The 21,995-nt window shown below is 34.5% G+C and overlaps 1 protein-coding gene across 4 annotated transcripts in view; it reads left to right on the top strand.

Moving 5' to 3' along the window:
* shtd (anaphase promoting complex subunit 1) overlaps positions 1 to 21,995 on the top strand; it is an 844,012-nt gene that overhangs the window by 554,627 nt on the left and 267,390 nt on the right. For all 4 annotated transcript variants that reach the window (XM_090401046.1, XM_090401047.1, XM_090401049.1 and 1 more), the window contains one exon: positions 15,611 to 15,689. In XM_090401046.1, coding sequence (XP_090257172.1) covers positions 15,611 to 15,689 — 79 coding nt within the window. The remainder of the gene's footprint in view (positions 1 to 15,610; positions 15,690 to 21,995) is intronic.

Consider the following 21,995-nt stretch of genomic DNA (forward strand, 5'->3'; position numbering starts at 1 on the left):
AGGAATCCTTGGTTTTGGCCACTATAATTTTTAAGAATAAGTTGGTTAGTCTCATGGCTAAATATATTTTTTTATGTGAAAATTGCATTTGACCTTTTGAGTAGTCTGCCTGGTTGTGGGATGCTTGAGTGTATGAATGGGGAAAACCCTCCCAACTCCATATAAAACTGGCTAACTAATCTTCCATTGAAAAAGCCCCGAAAAAAATTCTTCACACCTTAGATAGAATTCAAAACCTAGTAACCAGGGAGCATCATTGAAACTCAGTGTGCTATGGAGGCTCTCATGATTAGTATTAACTATCAATTATGTGCACACACATTGGATGTATGTCTCAATTTCTCTAGTACAAAGTATTCACATTAAAGTTTAATCTGGAAAAAAAAATGCTGCAGGGAATGGAATTACAATACTTATTTTAATTGACATAGTTAAAGCTCTCTATAAACTAATATTGCACTTTTTTTTTTAACTTATTGTCTATGTTCTTATAGTGCACACATACATTCCATTGACCTAAGAAACAGTCATATCTTGGTTCTATAAACAGGGTTTTTGCACCTTATAATATCCTCACTCCTCATCTTCAGACTGAAGAGAAGTTAAGACAATGCACTAGATTTCATTTCAGATTAAACTGTTTTTAATAGCACATGAGCTCTATCTAAGAATAGTCACTGATTTAAAACTTGACGTATGCAGTATATAACCACTTTGCTTTTATCTTTTGATTTCATGAAGTTAATCATTCGTGGGGTTATATTTTTTTATATTTTTTGCTTTTAATTATTTTATTTTTGCTTTTTAACACACCCAACCTCTCTGTCTGAAATACTAAGCCCTCTGCTAATAGGCTATACTGTGAACTCCTGGGAAGAATAAAGGATCCTAGCAGTCTTTAATCTATTTCAAATGGACCAAAACTTTATTTATTGGTTGTAGACTTCCAGTCTTATTAGACTGTTGAAGTTTTGTAATGTTTTGAAAGGTGGATTGATTTGTATCTAATACCTTTTAACGTAAGGTAGACAGATGGTATATGGAGAAGGTCCTTCATTTATATTCAGGATTCATGGCATGCCGTCTTGAGATAGGCTTAAACCTCAGACATTTGAAACAGGAAAACTGATATTCTGCCCATGTGATGTCCTGAACTTTGTAGTATGGTTGACCTGCAACCAAATCTGCCTGCACATTTATGTTGGTGGGCTTGTTAGTAGCTTGTTGTAGACTTCCAGTCTTATTAAACTGTTGAATAATAGTTTAATAAGACTGGAAGTCTTATTAAAGTAATGTTTGTAATGTTTTAAAATGTTTTAAAAGGTGGATTGATTTGTATCTAATACCTTTTAATGTTAGGTAGATAGGTGGTGTAGGATAGATTTATTGATCAGAGTAATAACACCACTGTGTTTATTGCTGACTTCAAGAGCAAAGACTTAGTTAAATTTTTTGCATAATTTTTATGAGTTATGTCGAATAACACAAAGAGACCTAAAAGGGAGAGACCTAAAAACATTACAAAATTTGAACAGTCTAATAAGACTGGAAGTCTACAACCAATAAATAAAGTTTTGATCCATTTGAAATAGATGAACTGCTAGGATCCTTTATTCTTCCCAGGAGTTCACGGTATAGCCTATTAGCAGAGGGCTTAGTATTAAAATGATTATTCTATAGACCAACTGCCAAGTCAATTAGTGATAATCTTGCTGTCATTATATTCCAGGGTCTCTGATGAGGTCTGATCATTGATGCAAGGGGAGGGGGGGTGCTGATGTTCATAAGTTACAAAGGAATTGGGGTGAATTTCTCCATATGACTAAATAAACAATTCATTACTCTATATAAAGAAACAGAAATGATTACATGTGGGGGGGAAAAAAGCAACCCTCTGAAAACCTTCTAGATTACAAATATATATGCATGTGTGCACATGCACGCATGTACATGTGGTCTTAGTTTCAACTTCATTGATGTTCATTTCCATCACTAGAGTGCAAAATCACTCTAGATTGTTGGGAAAAGTAAGTCATTCAAATTTCACCCTCTTTATTCACTACTGAATTAACTTTTCCCAATTACACTTTTTGACTTTCCCTCCCACCCCCAAAAGGTGGCATTGGTACACTTCTTTTATTTATTTATTTATTTTTATTTTATTTTTTTGTTAATTCCACATATGAAATAGAAGGATCTGTAGCATGTTAATGCCATGTGTAAAATGTAGGTGAAGATTGGAGGTTGTATTTATCTAAAAATTGAGATGTAAGTGGAAGAATTCATTATAACTAATTCATAATGGAATCACTTATATTAATCTAAATCTTTTTATTTTTTTGAATTCTTGGCTATGTTTCATAGCCATTTTCAATATGATTATAGGAAAAACAATTAAAAAAAGAGAACATCGATTCAGTTGAAGGCATGTGATATTATATGCACCATCAGCTACAGGAAAACAGCTCCCTCTGCATTAATAGATATCAAAAAAATAACATAAGCCACAAAACAGGATTGTGTAGACTTCGGGATAAAAAAGAGGAGAATATGCACTTTATGTTTATGAACTGGATGGAAAGAGACTTTCTGTCAAAAAGGAGTCAATCTGTCAAAGTAATCCTGCTATTTTTTTTTTCTTTAAAAGTCCTTTAATGTACGAAATACAAATTCGGATAACTCCTTCTTCAGGCGGGTTGAGACAGAGACCATAATTATTGATTCTCTTATTGATTGTTTTTGTATTATAACTTTAGAAATAAAAGTAGCTGTGATAATAAATAGTTCTTTGTTTAGAATAGACAAATTTGGCGGTGGGGGTGGCATTTGGATGTCATTGACCAAATGGTAATCTTCAGTATACCTCTACTAGACTGGGTTTGAGAGGATGTTTCAGAGGATTCCTTGTAGGATAGCTGTCTGACTGTAAGTTCTGTTGCAAACAAAGCTGAAATAACTCATTTAGAGGCAATGGTTGATAAAGCTTTCAAATGGCATTGTAGGAAATTATTAGAAGTTTCACTGTTCATTAACAGGTTCATATGTGTGTAAAATCATGAAACAGAGGGATGACAGAAAGAGTCCCACCAATTGTTCAGGGACCCTTTGAGTTTTTTTTATGTTGCTGAAACTGAGTGATTATTCCCTTCTAATTGAAGCTCTGTATAGCATTTTAAATGGGAGAATTTGATGTAAAATGATGATTTGCATATGTGTTTGTAATTTTTAGATATCAAATATTAAGGCAGTTTATCTGCTTCTTCTCTTTCATCAAGGATGGCTTGTGTCCTCTGTAGGGATTAAATGTATTTTTGATCCAGCTGACTTTGCATTCCTCTGCTGCATTCAGTGATGGTCAGTGTGTGTTATGTCTGTAGGTCTGTGCATTCACAGGACTGGTTTGTATTTTTTTGTAGAATGAAAATTCCAAGTTTTTGGGAGGGGTGGGGAATGTACCACCAACTAGTAGATTGGCTGACTCACCCTCAGTTGACAAGCCTTTTTAAGTTTTTTTTTTTTGTCCTAGACATGATTCAAACTCAGGTTTTTTCAAACCACAGGGTATTGCCTATTCGGACTGAACTATAGAGGCTAATGCTAATATGTATGTAGGACATTTAATAACATCTGTGATGGAGTACAACAAGATACCAAGTTTGTGAATGCCCATATAGCTTTCTGTGGAAATGAATGATAAATTTTTAAATTAGCATCCTTACAGTTCAGAAGTAGTTTCTGAAGCCAAAAAAAAAAGTTGTTGGCTGTGAGGAGGCTATGCATGGGGTGTGCTGTTGTCAGGAAAGTGTAGAGGTGTACACCCCCCCCACCTGAAAAAAAAAAAAACATCTTGTTGTAGGTTATTATATTATATTAGACAAGAAGAGGTGAAGGTAATTTGAATACATCTGAATCAAATCATTTTTTATATATATTTCCCAACACAAGCTGTAGAATCTTAGCACATTTGTGTAATGTGTGTGTGGGTGGGTATGAGTAGTAACAGTTAAGAGAGAAGGATCCTATTAATGTTCTTTTTGATTAGCTGGAAGTTGCAGTCCTTAGAACATATTTTGAGTAAGACTGTTCAGAAGAAGAGAGGAAAAAATGGTCATTGTTGTTTTGAATTAAGGCAAAAGCCACTAAGGCTGTGAGATTGGTTTATGTCTGTAAACTGCATAATACACTGGCTTCATAGCCAAGAAGAAGAACACATTTACCATGTATTCATCTAGTGTGCATGCTTAGTGGGATGAAAAAAACCAGAGGGAAAACCTTGTCACCTCCATATGAGACAAGACATAAAGGTAGGCAATAAAAATTAGTTTCAGGGCATTCTTGAATTTGTGAGGAAATTGGAAGTGAGGAAGATATTCAATGGGTCATGTAGTAAATACCAGAGAGAGAGAGAGAGAGCGAGTTGCTACTAAATTACAGTAGAAGCTAGACCAGCAGGTGGCAATTTTTAGGGAATACAAGCAGCAGAAACTGAGCATCTCTGTGAAAGTGGAATGAATTGGTGAGAGATCATTTATTATTTGCAATATTTTTATGGAGCTGTTTGGATCACCACTGAAGGTGTCAGAATAGCAATTCAGTGAATTAACCGATTTATTTGTGATTTATATAGATGTTCAGAGTAAAGTAATGCCATGAGCAAAAGAGAAACACCTGATTTCATTGATGCCATGGAGGCTTATTCCAAGAAAGTTAGAATAATTCCAAGAGAAATCTTGTCATGTACACAGATTTGGTGTTTTCAGAAGTTAGAAAAGGGGTCTTGGTTGCAACAAAAATAACAGGAGTGAGGATCACCAGTGCTAAAATTCACAAGGTTATCAGAATCCCAATACAGAATAATTTGGAAACTGGAATTCAGGGTTGTAGAAATTGATATTATAAAATTTTTTTTGATTTGCATAGTTTAAGGTTTATGAAATGAGAAAGAAGAATGCAGCATTATGTCATCAGCAAAATTATGTATTAGATTCATGCTTGACTAGATAATACCATTCATGTATAAATAGGAGAGTCAATGAAAAGACAGAGCCTCATGAAATCCCACCATTAATAATAAAGATTGAGGATAAAAGATTTGTTCATGATCTCATGTAATAATAATAATAATAATATTATTATTATTATTATTAAAGGAGACCTCCAGGAAGTCAGAGACTCATCGAAGGAGGCCACATACTACATGCACCAGCTATTATTCTTGCATTCATTCACACTGCTTACACACACACACACACACACACACACACACACATGACAACATCTACTACCAATCCATTCTAATCATGCACCACTCTATGAGAGAAAAATCTAGCCATCAACCTATTCTTAGCAGCATTCATTCTCAGCTTCCAGTGATGCTCTCATGTCCTTTCACCACTCTCCATAAAATGAAAAATTCCACCTGAAATCCTGTGTGATTTCAGGTGGAAAGTGTGATCCTTTCAGAAGTTTGTAAGTCTCAGTGATATCACCCCTCTTTCTCCTGACTTCTAGAGTCTGCAGTCTACAAATTCTCAATCTGTCTTCATAATGAATATTCTACAATCCTGATATCATTTTAAACCCTCTCCTTCACAATCTCTCTCTCTCCACTCTATTAGAATCACAACAGAAACCAGGAAAAAAGACCTGCACACAATAAATAGTTCAAGTGAGGTATCATCAAGGCCTTGTAAAGAGGCAAAATGACATTCTTCTCTTTACATGTGAAAGTTCATTTCAGTATTGCAGTTATCTTTTGAGTTGTATTTGCAATCTTTGCTACATGACCCCTGAACTTTCTTTCTACTAACACTCCAAGATCCCTAACCTGATCAGTTTCTTTTAGCATAATCCCACCAATATAATATGACATTGGATATGTAATCACTCCAAAGTGCATGATTTTACATTTACTGACATCCAATTTCATATGCCCACCATCCCAGCCTATTCAAATTATTCTGCAAGTAATGCATATCAGCAGGAGCATTCCTGATTACCCTACCTATCTTTGCATCATCATCATCAGCTGTATGTCACCTTTCAAATCTTTCCCAATATCATTAATGTACTGATTGAATAACAGTGGACCAAGCACTGATCCTTGTGGTACACCACTGGTTACCTTAAATCTTGCAGACACACATCCCCTGTATATATACCACTTTTTGATATTTGTCAGTCAGCCATCCTCTTATCCATACTAATATTTTATAATCCAAACTCATATTCTCCAGTTTATGTAAGAGTCTATAATGCTGTATTCTGTCAAAAGCCTTAGCAAAATCAAAAGTATCATGGTATATCCATTCGTCTTGTCTAGTTCATTGGTAACATTATTGTAGAATGGGAGCAAGTTGCTAAAACATAACCTTCTCTTAGTAAATCCATGCAGTTCATTTCAAAGTAGAGATTCACTCTCAACCCATTTCTTAATGCGAGCACTAACCACTTCATTGGTCAAAGCAGGAAATTATTGGTCATAATTTCCTGCTTTGTATCTCAGCATATAACGTTTTCTAAATGAAACATTCATAATGTTTGTCACTTCTGAAGTGTGTACCATGCAGATCACTGACACCAACTGGAGGCAGAATAGTTGTATCTTTAACTGAAACGGCCTCTGACACTATGATCAAATCTAATACTCTTTGACCTCGATTTCCTTCTGTCACATGCTACTTGAGGATGTAGTCTTGCAACAGCTCAATAAATTCATTTTCATTCTTCTCATGAGATTTTACTGCTACCAATCAATATTTGGATAATTAAAGTCTCCATTATGATTACTCTTTTCATGCCCATCCATTCTATTTGGTGGCACATTTCTTTTATCACTAGCAACCGATCTACCAGATCTGTAACAACATCCCACTATATAATTAATCTTGTTAGATTCTACCTCACACCAGATGTCTTCAAACTCACTGCCACATAAAATATGGTTACTAGTACTATAATCATAGATCTCAACACTAACTCGTTTCAAGTCATCTGATATCATTAGCAGCATTCCTCTTCTCCTATCCTGTCTATTCTTCCTAAAAATACTGTATCCTTTACACTAAATACCAGTTAGTATGTCTAATTCTGATAGTCAGGTCACAACATACTGACCAAGGCAACAACTCTACCCCTTTGTTTCTGATACTCCTAGCATTCATGTATAGATATAATAATCTACCTCCATATTCTTTTGTATATCCTTATCTGCAGTTTGCATGACACAGTTGGACAACTTGCAGATCTCTATTCCTCTCTAGTGCCTTATACATGTAGACATCTTTGCACATGTTTGATGGGTCCAAACTGGACGAACACAAAATTGAAATCATTCTCTCCTCATAATCATTTCCATGATAATGCCATTCCTGTCAATTGCACAATTATATAACATTGTCGCTCTTACTCGTATTCTCACCATTCCTGCTATTATAATTTAGTTTCCCTGACTATGTTAGTTCTCATACCAGTTATTAGTTTTTCAAGACTCCTGAAACCAAACACATTCAGGTGTAGACCGTCCCTCTTATGTAAATCCAATATTCCTTCAAACTCACTTCATACATCGAAAACTCACATCCATTCCTTCTACACAGCCTATACATTCAAATCGTTTACCATCATAGCCCTTCTTCTTAATTCATTTTTATCATATCGAGGTTACATACTATTTTCACTTTCTCACTCTTCACTCTCACCTCTTCCAACAACCCTTTCATGCCCACTCTCATACTGAACTTATCACTAGTTAAGTCGTTAGTACCTACTATAATTATGATCTTGTTTACTTTTCTTTTCTGTTTTTAAATTGCTTGCGTTATATTTTTAACTTTTGTTCTAGGAAAACTTCAAGTTATAACCCACTTATCAACAGCACCATCCCAAATAGCATACTTCTTTTTACAAATGTTACTTACCTGATTTTCGATACTTACTGCCTGATTTTCATTACTTACTGACTTAACTGATTCCATCCTTTGTTGTTTCTTATTTTGCTGCTTAATTTTCGTTTCCTCCTTGTGTTTATTTTAATGCTTCTCGACTTTCTGTAATTCTCGCTTCATCTCTATGATAATTTGCTTCAACTTCGCAATTTTGGAGGTTAATTCATTTTCACCATTTTCCTCAGTATCTTTGATAATCTCCTTAGTACTGCAAGCCTTCTCGTTCTCGACTTAGCTGCTCTTCTTAGTGTTACATTTCTTGTGTTTTTTGGCACCATTTTAAACTATACTTATTGAAATATCTTAACAAAAATATGTTATAACACACCAAACATAATAAAATCTACACTAATACAATAAAACACTCAAATTTACACTAATATACTATAAAACACTAATTTTCTAAGGGAAAAACGCAATAAAACAGACAAAAATCGTCAATTTTACATGAGTGCTAAATTTACCGACTGATCACAATGTAGCCTAGAGTCAAATGAATATTGTTACTTTTGTCAATGGCTATTGGCCACAGAGAAAATTGCCAGCCCATTTGTGGAAGACAAGATTGATTGTATGATAGTAGCTCTCTTAATAGGACTGTGCTAAATCTGATCAAATGCTCTAGAAAGTCCAAGAGTATCTCCAAATTTTTCCATGGTATTTGTCCAAAGGTGAGTAATTAAAGTAAGATCTGCTGTCACTTGTTAGTGGTGGAATGCATACTGTGATCATTTAATAGTTAAAACATTTTCCATTACTTAAGAAAATGTTAAAATGAGAGAAACTGGGTGGTAATTTCTTGATAAAAATTTGTTGTTCTAATTTTGGCTAATTTTCAATCTGTTTGATAGGCACTGATGGAGAAAAAGAAGAGAATAAAAAGACATATGAGTCAACTTTGTAGCACAGACCTCAAACAACCAAAGACATTATCTATGAACCAGTGGACTTTGGGTCTACAATTTGGACAAAATCCTTTTAATCTTTTTTTTCTTGCAAAAAATATAAGTGCAGGTATTGAATGTATGTTTGGAATGGTAGGAAGAACATTTATCAAGATCACCTTTGCAAGAATTTGTAGAAGTTTATGAGGTATTGGCTTGCTCCATGAGTCAGTAAAGGTGGATATAGGCTTAGACCAAAGTTAGACAATAGCTTTCTAAGAGACCAGAAAGAGTGACTACCTTCAATTTGCTTTGAAGCAAGATATATTTGAAGTGTTGATAATTTGTTTGCAGATGTTTTCAGCTGTAGCATTAAGAGAAAATTATGAAGATTCTAAGAAAATCCAATTGGGTTATGCTTGAATCTTGACTGTTTTCCTCTATATGCTAGTAGTTCTAAATAGGATAAAAATGAATATCACATTGAAAAGAACAGTATATAAGAAAGTTTTAAAGATTTAAAGTTGAGCATCTTTTGCAGGTAAACTGTAGACAACCATAGAAATATTATTAAATTAAAAATGAAGACATCTTATAACCAGAACCTAACCTTAGAGTATCAGTGGTAAACTGTGAAGAAAACATAGTTTCATTCAGCTAGGAAGGTATGTGATGGACACAAGATGTTAATGAAACTGAACAAGAAGAGAGGTTATCAAAAGTTCCTAGCAAGTAAGTTAGCAGATTTCCTAAAAAGAATACAGAGAAAATGTAACAGCATAAGAAAGCTGAGCTTTGTGTAAAAGTAACTAAACAAACAAGTTATGACTTTAATAAGAATATAGGAAATAAATATGAAAGTGACAAAATGTTCTGGAGGCTATTTGAAAAGCTCACAAATGAATGAAAAGTACTGTAAAAGCAATCAAAGATGATAAAAGTGAAATGAAAACTGAAGATGATGATATCCTAGATGTTTGGAGTAATTATTTTGAAAGACTGTTAAATGAAACAAGCAGTTGACTGAACAGTAGTAGAAAATTTTCAAGAGGAAAACACAAACAGGAGTGCATATCAATATTTGAGGCAGAAAAAGCCATTAAAAACTTGAAATGTGGAAATCAGTTGTGGAAATGTTTATCAGTTGGTGTTGACAATATTCAGCCAGAAATGCTTAAATATTGAGATATAAAAGTTTTGCAATAGCTACAGTGCATAATTGAAAAGGCCTGGACAGAAAGTCAAATTCCAGATGGTTGGAGTAGAACTCTCATAGTTCACATATTTTAAAAAAAGATAATAAAACTGAATGTGAAAATTACAGAGGAAGCTCTGAATGATTCAGGTAAGATTTATGCAAGCATACTTGAAAGGAGGTGGAGAATAATTGTGGAAGAGAAACTTGGAGAAGAATAAGCTAGATTCTGATCAAGCAGAGGTTGTCGAGATCAGATTTTTACTTTCAACAAGTAGTTGAGAAATCATGGGAATATAATAAGGATCTGTACTTAAGTTGTGTGGATCTGGAAATGGTATATGACAAGGTACCCAGAGAAAAGGTTTTCAAGACAGTACAGTTATATGCAGTAAATGGAACATTATAGAAAGCAACACATATGGTGGTTTGATGTAAAATCAGGGGTGAAATAAAAATGCACACCATCCCCACTCGTATTAATTAGATGTATGGATCGCATTTTGAAAGTAAGTTGCATCAAACCTGATATTAGAATTAGAGATATCAAACTTAGCTCTTTATTTTATGCAGATGTTGTACTTCTAAACACATCTAATGCAAGTCTGCAGTGCTCTTACTAATTTGCATAACAACTGTGAAAAATTTGGCATGCAGATCAGCAATAAAGAACCCAAAACTATGAAAATAGGCTAGAACATAAACTTCATCTGCATTCTCAATTGAGCACCTATAGAACAATTTCAGCCATTTAGTCACAGTTTTTAGTGGGGTTGACAAATTAAATTTAGAAACAGACAACAGAATAAGCAAAGCTGGTATAGTGTTGAGCAATTTGAATAAATTTATATGTAATAAGAGTGAAATTAACCAAAACACTAAACTATCAGTATACAGGATAGTGTTTAAGCCAGTTTTTCATCTGCAAATCTGAGAATTGGCTCAGAATAATGCATTTGATCAAAGATTAGAGACCAAGATACGAGAGTTGTGAGAAAGAATTAAGGAAGTGAACAGATGGCATTAATAAATTGCAGAATTATATTAAAAATGAAGGTCTTACAAAGGAATTTGATATTGTTATCATTCAAGAATGTATGTGTGTGTGCGTGTGCATGTGTGCGCACGTGCAGAGCTGATCTATGAGGGTATGGTCATGGAAAGAGAATGGGATATGAAAGGTGGAGATCTCTTCCAGACTGGATGAGATCCCTTTCATTGCATTGTTATTTATTTCCATCTTTTAGTGACAAAAACACATCACATCAATAGCTACCTCATCCTCTAAGAAACTAGGTCTAGATACTATTTTAACTCATCTGGCTACTAACTCCATGGAAATTCCAAACCCACCCATTTATCCTGTTCACATGTGGGGGTGATACATCTAAAACCACTACAAATTCTCAGTGCCTTTAAAGGTGAAGGATTTGGCCAATGACACTTTCTTCGCTAACTCTTCAACCTCTCTCACAGACAGCTCGGACTTATCTGTTACTACTTCTATAGACATTCTTCAAATGAACTAGTAACCATTATCCCTCCACTTTTTGTTGCCTTTTTAAAACAAGAGCAGCTACTACTCAGCATCCCTTTTCAGTACATTTGCAGCAATGCTAAATATGATTATTTTCTTTCATCCATCTGCCTCTCTTACTGTACACAACTTTCCTCATGATGTGTTCTCCAACGACAACAAACACCATATCAAAAAAAAGTCACTAAATTTCATCTTTCTCAACCCTGACCTGCATTGCATTGATATTCTATGGGTTTACAAAAAAAATATTGCTTTATCATCATGCTCATGGAACTACTTGGCATTAATTGAAAATCTATTAACTACATCTTTCATCATCATCATCATATTCCTGCCATGCACCCTCAAGGGGTGTACAGGATATGATAGTACTACATGAAAAAAATTACATCATTACTAACTTCCTATCTACAATTTTCCTCCAAATCAGTCAGTTACTTGTCAAGACTCCCACATTATCAGATCTTATATTTCTATCGTCTAAGGCACTTTGTACCATATCAATCCACCTTTATCTTGGTCTTCCTCTGGGTCGTTTTGCTGCCAACCTGGCAGAGAACACTTGTTTTGCTAATCTTTCCTCGCCCATTCTGTTTAAGTGACCACACCACCTGAGATTAGCTCTGCTAACGCATTCCTGGATGCTGACAATGTCAAGTTCTTTCCTAATATCCTCATTTTTAATATGATATTGCCATTGATGCCATCTGTTCACGCCTCTAATCTTTCTCAAGACTCTCATATCTGCGGTCTCTAGTCTTTGGTCAAGTGTTTTACTTCTGACCCAGCTCTCAGATCCATAAGTTAAAACTGGTTTGAACACTGTCTTGTATACAGCTAATTTAGTGTTCCGACCAATTTCTCTCTTAGTCCATATGAATTTATTCAATTGACTTCCCACCATACCAGCTTTCCTGATTCTGTTGTCTATTTCTATATTTAATTTACCATCTTCAGTAAAAATCGTGCCTAAGTAGCTGAAATGTTTTACTTGTTCCATAAGTTCTCCATTCACAACACAGTTGACATTTCCAATGATTCTGCCTATTTTCATTGTCTTTGTCTTTTTATTGCTGACTTCATACCATATTTATTACAACAGCTATTCAATTTAGTCAGAGAATCTTGCAGACTTGTAGCAGATTTATTTAGAAGTATAACATCATCCGCATAAAGCAGAGCGCTGGCATTAACATCTCCAATTTTGACATCATGTTTAATACCACTTTCTCTTCATAATGTGATCCATATAGATAATGAATAACAGAGGGGATAATGTACATCCTTGTCTCACACCAGATTTAACATTAAACCATCTTCCTGTACTTCCTTCAATTCTAACTGCTGACTTACAACTCAAAGACTCAGTATTGCTTGATATAATGCCCCATTGACACCATATAACTGTAGCGTATTGAATACCTTCTCTCTTGGCACCTTGTCATATGCCTTTTCTAGATCGACAAAACTTAAATACAGATCTTTGTTATATTCCCATGCTTTCTCGACTATTTGTCGTAAAGTGAAAATCTGATCCTGACAGCCTCTATTTGTCCCGAATCCAGCTTGTTCTTCACCAAGTTTTTCCTCCACAATTCTTCTCAACCGTTTCTCAAGTATACTTGCATAGATCTTGCCAGGAACACTCAGTAGGGAAATACCTCTGTAATTCTCACATTCAGTTTTATTTCCTTTTTTATATATGGGTACTATGAGAGCGCTACTCCAATCATCGGGAATTTGTCCCTCTGTCCAGGCTTTTTGAACTATGCAATGCAACCACAGTAGGACTCTTATACCACCATACTTCAGCATTTCTGGTCGAATATCATCTACTCCTGCTGCCTTTCCACATTTCAATCCTTTGATGGCTTTTTCTACTTCAAGTATGGATATGTATTCCTGACTGCATGCCTGGTCAGTGTGTTTTACCACTGTGCTGCATCACTGCTTGTTTCATTTAGCAGTTTTTTCAAAGTAATTACTCCATACTTCAAGGATTTCTTTTTCTCCTGTTTTCATGTCACCTTTATCATCTCTAACTCCTTTTACAGTACTCTTTCCTACATTCCTAAGCTTCTTCAACAACCTCCAGAATATTTTCTCACGTTCTTGATATTTTTTTTCTATATTCTTGCCACAGTTCTCCCATAACTTTTGTTTATGTAGTTTTACACAATGTTTAGCATTCTTGCATTTGTCTCTGTATTCTCTAAGAGCACAAGCTGACTTATTTGACAGAAACTTTTAATATGATTTCTTCTTTTCCTTCACTGCCTCTTTAACTTCCTGTGTCCACCAGGGAGTTCTGATTTTTTTATCCTTGCAGACAACCTCACCACATGCCTCTCTGGCAGAATCAATCAATGTTTTCTTCAGAATTCGCCACTGAATCTCCAAGGTTTGATTCCTGTTCTCAAACTCTTTCATTTTCTTTTCAATAATATTTCTGTATTTTAGTCTACAGTTCACATTTGAGAGCTGCTCAACTTTTATTCGCTTTAAAACTTTCTTACATGTTATGTAAAACTTTCTTACATGTTATTCTTTTCAATATGAAATTCAATTTTATCCTGCTCAAGACTAAATAGTGATCACTTCCAATTTCAAATCCTCTGTACACTCTGGTGTCCTGCACCAGGGAAAAAACATCACTATCAACAATAACACAGTCAATGAGACTTTTCTTATTCCTAGCCTCTTCTCTCCATGTGAATTTGTGCACATTTTTATGTTGGAACATGGTGTTAGTAATAACCTGTCCATGTCCTGAGCAGAAATGCAATAGGTATTTGCCATTATTATTAGCTTTTGCTCTTTTCTCCAGATTTTCCCAAAATATTTTTGTGTCTGACATTCATTTCCTATTCTGCTATTTAGATCCCCAACAAGGACCAAGTTTTCCTTTTTCATTGTGTCAGTTGCTTTTTCTAAAGCCTCAAAAAATTCCTCCACTTCTACCTTAGTAGAACCTTCTGTGGGACCATAGGCACAAATAAGTCTCATTGTCCAGTTCCCCATTCTCATATTAGCCCACATTACTCTACTTGAGACTTACTGCCATTCAAGGAGATTAGCCTCATATTTTGTGTTGAATACTATGGCTACTCCTTCTTTTATTGCTCAGAAAGATCTCATCAATTTTTTTCTCTTTTGTTTCAGTCACCCCTATTATGTTTTTCAACATAATGGGGGTAAAAAACATAAAAAGCCTGAATGGCAAAGAAATGGAGCTAGCTGAGGAATTAGATAAGCTTTATTTCTTTGCCATTCAGGCTTTTTATGTTGATAGTACTGATCTTTAACTCTGGTGATGTTGAGTTGGGGTTTGTTTTCAGATTTGTTCCAGTAGCTGATTCGCCCTAGTTCCCCGGAGAAAACAACGGGGGCCCTTGTTTAACCGGGCTACGCCCCAGCTGGAATGAAATTTTGTCGTGCCGTACTATCATTTTTTATTTTGGTTTAACCAATAAGAATACAATTTGGTCAGCTAAATCCCAAATTGCCAGCCCATCCTCGTTCGTTCAGTATCCAAGTAGATACTGAATAGGGTGCACCACAAGAAGGTGAGGATTGGACATTAGGTCAGAAGCCCTGGTCGGTTCTCCGCATTCCTTTAAAGGCTGTGTGGAGGTCTCCTCTCAGTTATACAGCTTTGACCCTTTAGCACCCCACTACATCTTTCATATCATTAAAATTGAAATAGAAACATATTTACATAAGTAAAATGTTTTATATATCAGAAAACTTTATAAAAGAAACTTTTCATATCTTCAACTAATCTTACCAAACATAGAATTTATTAGCTATTTCAGTATGATATGAATTATTCTATAATTATGATAACCTGTTATTTGAATACAACATAAAATTTCAGTTTTCATGGAAATGAGTGAACTAAAGAAATTAGTTTGTGAGATAGCAGATAGTCTGAATGCAGTGTATTATGATGGTTTGATTCAGAAACCAATGCCAGCTCCTTTTACAAATGATGATATATACTTTATAATGATGATTTAAAATAGCATTTTTTTTTTTTTTTAAGTGCTATTGCAGAATGGATGGTTGCACCAGATACACAATACTTACTGGATATGGTACGACCTGATTTCCTACTTCTCAGGGTAAGGCAATATTTTGCTCATTTATGTTTTTAATTTATGTACCTCTGCCTATCTTCATAATCATTGAACGAAATGAAATTGCCATTCTCATGAAATGTTCTTCTCAGGATAACAAAGTTCTCATGGTGAATGTGTTAACCCCCCCCCCCCCCCCAACTGGCCATGACGTCTATAGACGTCCATCTAAATCTGGATATAATTCTGTAACACCAGTTGAGTTATATTGGTTTTTATATATTAAATAACTGCGTGAAAAAGTCAGTTCTGACCCCATCCCTAATATTTAAAATGAGTATCATATTTAAAACAAAATACCAGTGTGTTTTTAGACAATCAAAAATTGTTATGTTGCTATGAAAAGATAAGTGTGTAATAATATCAGTATATAGAAATTTATTATTTACATTTTATGTACATTACATAATTTTTTTAAATGGGAAAAAAAAAAAGGAAATGAATGAGTTAAGTTAAATATTATATATTTTTATTTTCCCAAATCCATCCTCTAGATGACATACCACAAAGTGGTAGTGGTATTTTAAAAGGTTGAATGTGTAATATAAATGCTTTATAACGAACACATTTTTGTAAAACCAAGAAGGTTCACACAGTGATATAATACCTACAATAAAATGTGCTTGGGACCCCATCCATCCATTTATTTATTGGACATCATCAGATGCCATATGGTCATTCAGGTGCTCAGTGATATGCCACATCCTTGCCAGGTGGTCTTGTTGTATGCTTTACTGGAGCTTCAACCTCTGAAGATCAGTCACTCCAGACACACCATTTATTCATCTCATTGACAGTCTACCCCTTCCTCCTTTCCAGGAACTTTACCTTCTGTTACTGATTTGAGAATTCCTCCTTCCACCCTTTCAATGTGTCCAAAGTATTTCAACTTTTTTTCTGTCAATATCTTTAAGGAGACAAAGTTCTACCAATCCTTTCTAGCACTCACCTGTTTGTCAACCTTTCAGTATATGATAACCTCAACAGACTCTGTAAAACTACGTCTCAGAAGAAGATATCCTGTTCCTATCAGACTTCTTTAGATTCTAAGTTTCACATCCATAACTCACTGTTGGAAAAACAGCTGCATTCAAAATCCTAAACCTTTTTCCTTTAGAAATAGATCCATCCTTCCAGATTTTAGGCAAGTCTCTGATTGTTGTTTTATTCATTCCTAATCTTCTTCTGATGTCTCCTGAATAGCAATTCTTCATATTAATAATGGATTCCAGGTACTTGAACTTGCTGACTTCCTCAATTCTTTCTCATTGAGGTACACTTGTTTCTCAGGAGCTTCCCTGTCTTTATATCCTTTGAGAACCATAATCTTTATCTTTCTAGGAAAACAAAAAAATTCTCAAAACTTTGCATCTTTTGGCAGTACAATGCAACCAGCTCGGGATAGATGTGAAGACAATACCTTATAATTTCTCTTTGAGAAACTTACATTTGTTAGGACAAATAGTGGCTACTTAAAAAGGTATGTATTTGTGTCATGAATTGAGATTAATATCCATAATTTTGAAGCCAAGCAAAATAGTTTTCAGTTTTAAAAGAGGTATACCGTGAGTAGACATATCGATACAAAATAAATAACGGAAAAACTCACGTAGAAAGATTATTTAATAGTATAATTTTCGCCTGTGTGTCACAGGCATCTTCAGTACATTAAGCTCAAAATTAAACACTAACTGACAATTCCAAAAAGCTCCACCTAAGTAGCTGGTGTAAGATAACTAAAAAGGTCAATAACTTTCCTAAAAAAAAAAAAAAAAAATTAATACAATAAAAAGTTAGGAAAGATTAGCTGATTTGTAAAGTACTCTCTCCCATAAAGGGGATAGACGTAAGCCGTCGGATCTGTTTAAGTTAGGAGAATGAAGTAGAGTTTCACGTGTTTCTTTATAAAGGTGTTCCATGAGAAACTGACTTTTGTGAAGAACTCTTGTCTTTCTCCAATGAACTCTGTGTCTAGTGAAGATGGCATGTTCAGAAAGTCCAGACTTTTCAGGTTTAAAGTATTCAATATAAGATTGGTGTTCTTCTAGCCGAATAGAGGCAGATCTTCCCATTTGTCCGAAATAAGATAATCCACAAGAGCACGGAATCTGGTAGACACTTGGATGATTATGATGTGGAAGCTTGTCCTTAGGAGAAGTGAGAAAGTTGGAGATTTTTCTAAACGGTCGAAAAGCAACAAAAATATTCAGTGGTTTTAAAACTTTTGCTATACATTCACTGATGCCTTGTACATAAGGGATAGTAATGTGCGTTATTTCCTCTGTGTTTGAAGAGGAAGACATATTAAAACTACTCAAAGTTCTTTCAATGAAGCAATTCTTATTACCATTAGATAGAAAGGAAGAAGTTATATATTGTAGTTCTTTCTGTAAAAGATCATCTGATGAACCAGTGTTTTAATAGTTCCTGCCTTTTGACTGGGATGGTGATGAGATTCCGCATGGATATAATGGCCTGTATGAGTCTTCTTTCTATAAACTGAGAAATGTAGGTTACCATCTGGTTGGCGAAGAATTAGAATATCTAAAAAGGCTAACTGCTTATTTGATTCTAGGGTAAACTTGATCCTAGGATGAAATGCGTTTAACTTAGTGAGAAGAAGTTTATCAGAAGAGCCATTCCATACAGCAAAAATGTCATCGACGTATCTAAACCAATGAGTAGGTCTGGGAGAAATGTTGCGCTTTTTGGAATTGTCAGTTAGTGTTTAATTTTGAGCTTAATGTACTGAAGATGCCTGTGACACACAGGCGAAAATTATACTATTAAATAATCTTTCTACGTGAGTTTTTTCTGTTATTTATTTTGTATCGATAAAATAGTTTTCATCAGGAGCTTGAGTCACCTTTGACAGTAATCACCCAAGTTTTATATAATTTCAGTATCCTAGCATAGTATGTGTTATTTTATCTGAAGAATGATGTGCAATTTTATAAATAAAATCATAAAGTAATGTTTTAAATGTAGCTGTTTCAAGTTGCATGTAAAGTAGCATGTTTGAAAATCCATCATGTACACTTAACAGAATTTATACACAGCACTTAAGAAATTAAATTAAGCATTAATTGCATTCTTAATATATATCATCTCTGTTGCAGAGACAGGATTACTGTGTAAGATGGTAGTATACATGCAAACACAGTAGAAGTAAAATGGCCTGTAATCTTCAGCAAGGATTTCAGAAAGGATCTGTTCATTAGCTAAAATAAAGTTCACTTTTGTCATGTTTTTTAGGTGTTATTTGTGTTAGCACCTAAAATTATTGGCTGAGAGATCTCTGCAGTGTATACTTCCATATATATGAGGGTGGTCTGATAAGTTCTCAGCCTAACAACGAAAAACGAATTTATAATTTCAAAATTATTTTTATTTTTCAACATAATCTCCCTTAGAGTAATACATTTATTCCAGTGATGATTCAGCATCATTATCCCATCTCTGTAGTGGTTCTCAGTAAGATCTGCAAAATACCGCTCTACAGCTGCAATCACCTCCTGATTTGAAGAAAAACGCTGACCAGCAAGGAAGAGTTTTAGTTTTGGGAAGAGATAGAAGTCAGAGGGAGCCAAATCTGGAGAATAGGGTGGATGTCTCAACAATTCATAGTGCAGATCCCTTAATTTTCCCATTGTCAAAACACCTTTGTGGGCAGGTGCATTGTCCTGATGAAAGATGATTTTTTCTTCTGCAATCTGGGTCTTTTCTCACGAATTTTTTCATCTAGTCTGGTTAAAAGATAGGAATAATATTTCCTGGTTATTGTTTTACCCTTTTCAAGATAATTAATAAACAAAATGCGCATCCCAAAACAACGATGCCATGACCTTGTTAATGGAACTCACTTTGTCTTCTCAGGTGCTGAATAACTGGCTTTTGTCTACTATTTTGACTGCTGTTTGGATAGTAATAAATCAACTCACAAAATGAGTTTTATTCTTCTTAAAATGCTCCAAGCACTGTTCAGAGATTTCCATGGGAGGATGTTTTTGATCTTCTGTGAGCAAGCGTGGGACCCATCTTGTGCAAAGCTTTTTCATTTGCAATTCTTTGTGCAAAATATATCCTACACGTTCTTTTGAAATGCCTATAGTCTCAGCAATTTCATGAACTTTGACTCGCCAGTCATCCAATATCATACTGTGCACTTGATCAATGATTTCTGGTGTTGTTACAATTTTTGGACATCCTTCACGTGGATAATCTTCAAGGCTGGTATGGCCACATTTAAACTCGGCAGCCCATTTCTTAATTGTTGAAAACGAAGCAGAAGAGCACCCATAAACTTTTATGAACTTTGAATGAATTTCTTTTGGCATTAAACCTTGTTTTACAAAGAATTTCATAACTGCACGATACTCAATTTTATCCATTTCACGGGATACAGGCAACACTTTTGCTTCAGAGGGCTGTATAAAACAAACTACAGGTAACCCTCGTATTATGCAGATGTTAGGTTCCATAGAAATGGCATGTTATATAAATCGCGTTATGCGAGACTCAGATCACATAGAAAAAGTAAGGTTATGTTCCGAAATTGTGTTTTTTTTTTAATTATATAAACAGGAATGACATCCAACAAAAAATATTTTTATTTAATTTAGGAAATTCATGTAAATTAAGAAAACATGTAAACTATGAAACAAACACAGTATAAAATTAAAAAAATTAAAAATTGTACGTAAACTTCATTGCACATAATGCATAAATGTTTTAGGCAGAATAAAACTGCATATTTTAATCATCATCACTGTCTTCATAAATAACATTTTGTAGATGTTCTTTATTTATGAGTGGCCGGACGTCGCCATCACTTGAAATCTCTTGGACATCATTTTCATACATTGGCTGGTTTAGTTATCAAGAAGTCAGTAATAAGCCCTTGCTTATCACTATGCTGCAATTTTTTATTAACTTCATAATATTGGAGCTAAACAAATATCCAATTGTCTCATAAATTTTCTGGGGCGCTCCATTGAAGGATCATTATTCGTAAAATTACTTCCTAACTTTCTTACCAAGTCCAATCCTTCTGCTAATTTCTTTAAACTGAATTTTTTAATGGATTCATCACAATGCATCTTCGGCAGAACTTTCCCCGCCATTTGGATGTAGAATTTTGATCAAGTTCTTTTAAATGTTTATAAACTTGGAGAGCTTTTTTGTTTAACCACTCAACCGCCCAGGACGTATATATATATATATGTATACGTCCGAGTTACCACGGATGCAAAGTGCATAATAAAATTGTAATACCATTGATATTACATTGAAATATGTGATGGATACGAAGTGTAGATGAGTGATGTATTTTATCCATGTTGACGGCGACGTGGTTAATAAGGTTTCCATCCAAAGGAATTTTCTTTGGAATCTTCTATCCAAATCATTAGAGATTTCTCCATTTTTTTCCATTACAATATCACGTACACGAGCAACGCGCGTTGCACTTACCATTGACCTAGCAATAAAATGACACTTTCTCATATTTTATGTTCTGTTTGAATTGTTCGAATTGTTGATTCATTTAAATTCAAAGTCCTTGCACCAACTCCTGGTTTTTCTCCATTTTTCAACTGATCCAAGATTTTAATTTTTTTCTTCAAGGGAGATGAATTTTTTTTCATTGTTGGTTTTTCCCTTTCGTTGCAGTTTTAATGGTCATTACTATAAAAATTTTTTTTTACATAGAGAAAGCATTATGTATTAATTATGTACGTAACTCACTAGAAAATAAAGTATTCAGCTTGAGATTAACAAACTTATGATTTTTAATGTGCTTTGCTGGCAGAAAACAAACACAATTTTCAACAATAAACACTTTATATGGTAAACAATTGACGGACATGTGCGTGCTAAAGGGTATTTCCCCTCTGATATAAATTCACTACTTAAAGCTACATGCGCGATACTTGCAGATGCAAATTTAACAAAGATAAAATTTGATTGTTGTCACGCAGTGAAAAATATAACATTCGATATAACACGATCTACAAACTACAATTTGCAGACCGTGTTATATCGAAACCGCATTGTATAATTACCGTGTTATACCAGGATTACTTCTACTTGATAGAATGTCTTGCAATTTCGCATGGATGCTTATGACAGATGTACCAACTTAGAAAAAAAAAATCTTGCTGATAGTATTGCCATCTATAGTCGATCTTTTCAGACTTGTGCGTATGTGTGTGTTGTAATTTTGTGCTTACCTTAACTGTTTTCCTTGATTAACTAAACACACAACTTTTGATGTTGAATGTTAATGGCTAA

This window comes from Typopeltis vanoorti, chromosome 11 (assembly GCF_054136105.1).
Source record: "Typopeltis vanoorti isolate ZY-2024b chromosome 11, IOZ_Tvanoo_1.0, whole genome shotgun sequence".
NCBI classification, from domain to species: domain Eukaryota; kingdom Metazoa; phylum Arthropoda; class Arachnida; order Uropygi; family Thelyphonidae; genus Typopeltis; species Typopeltis vanoorti.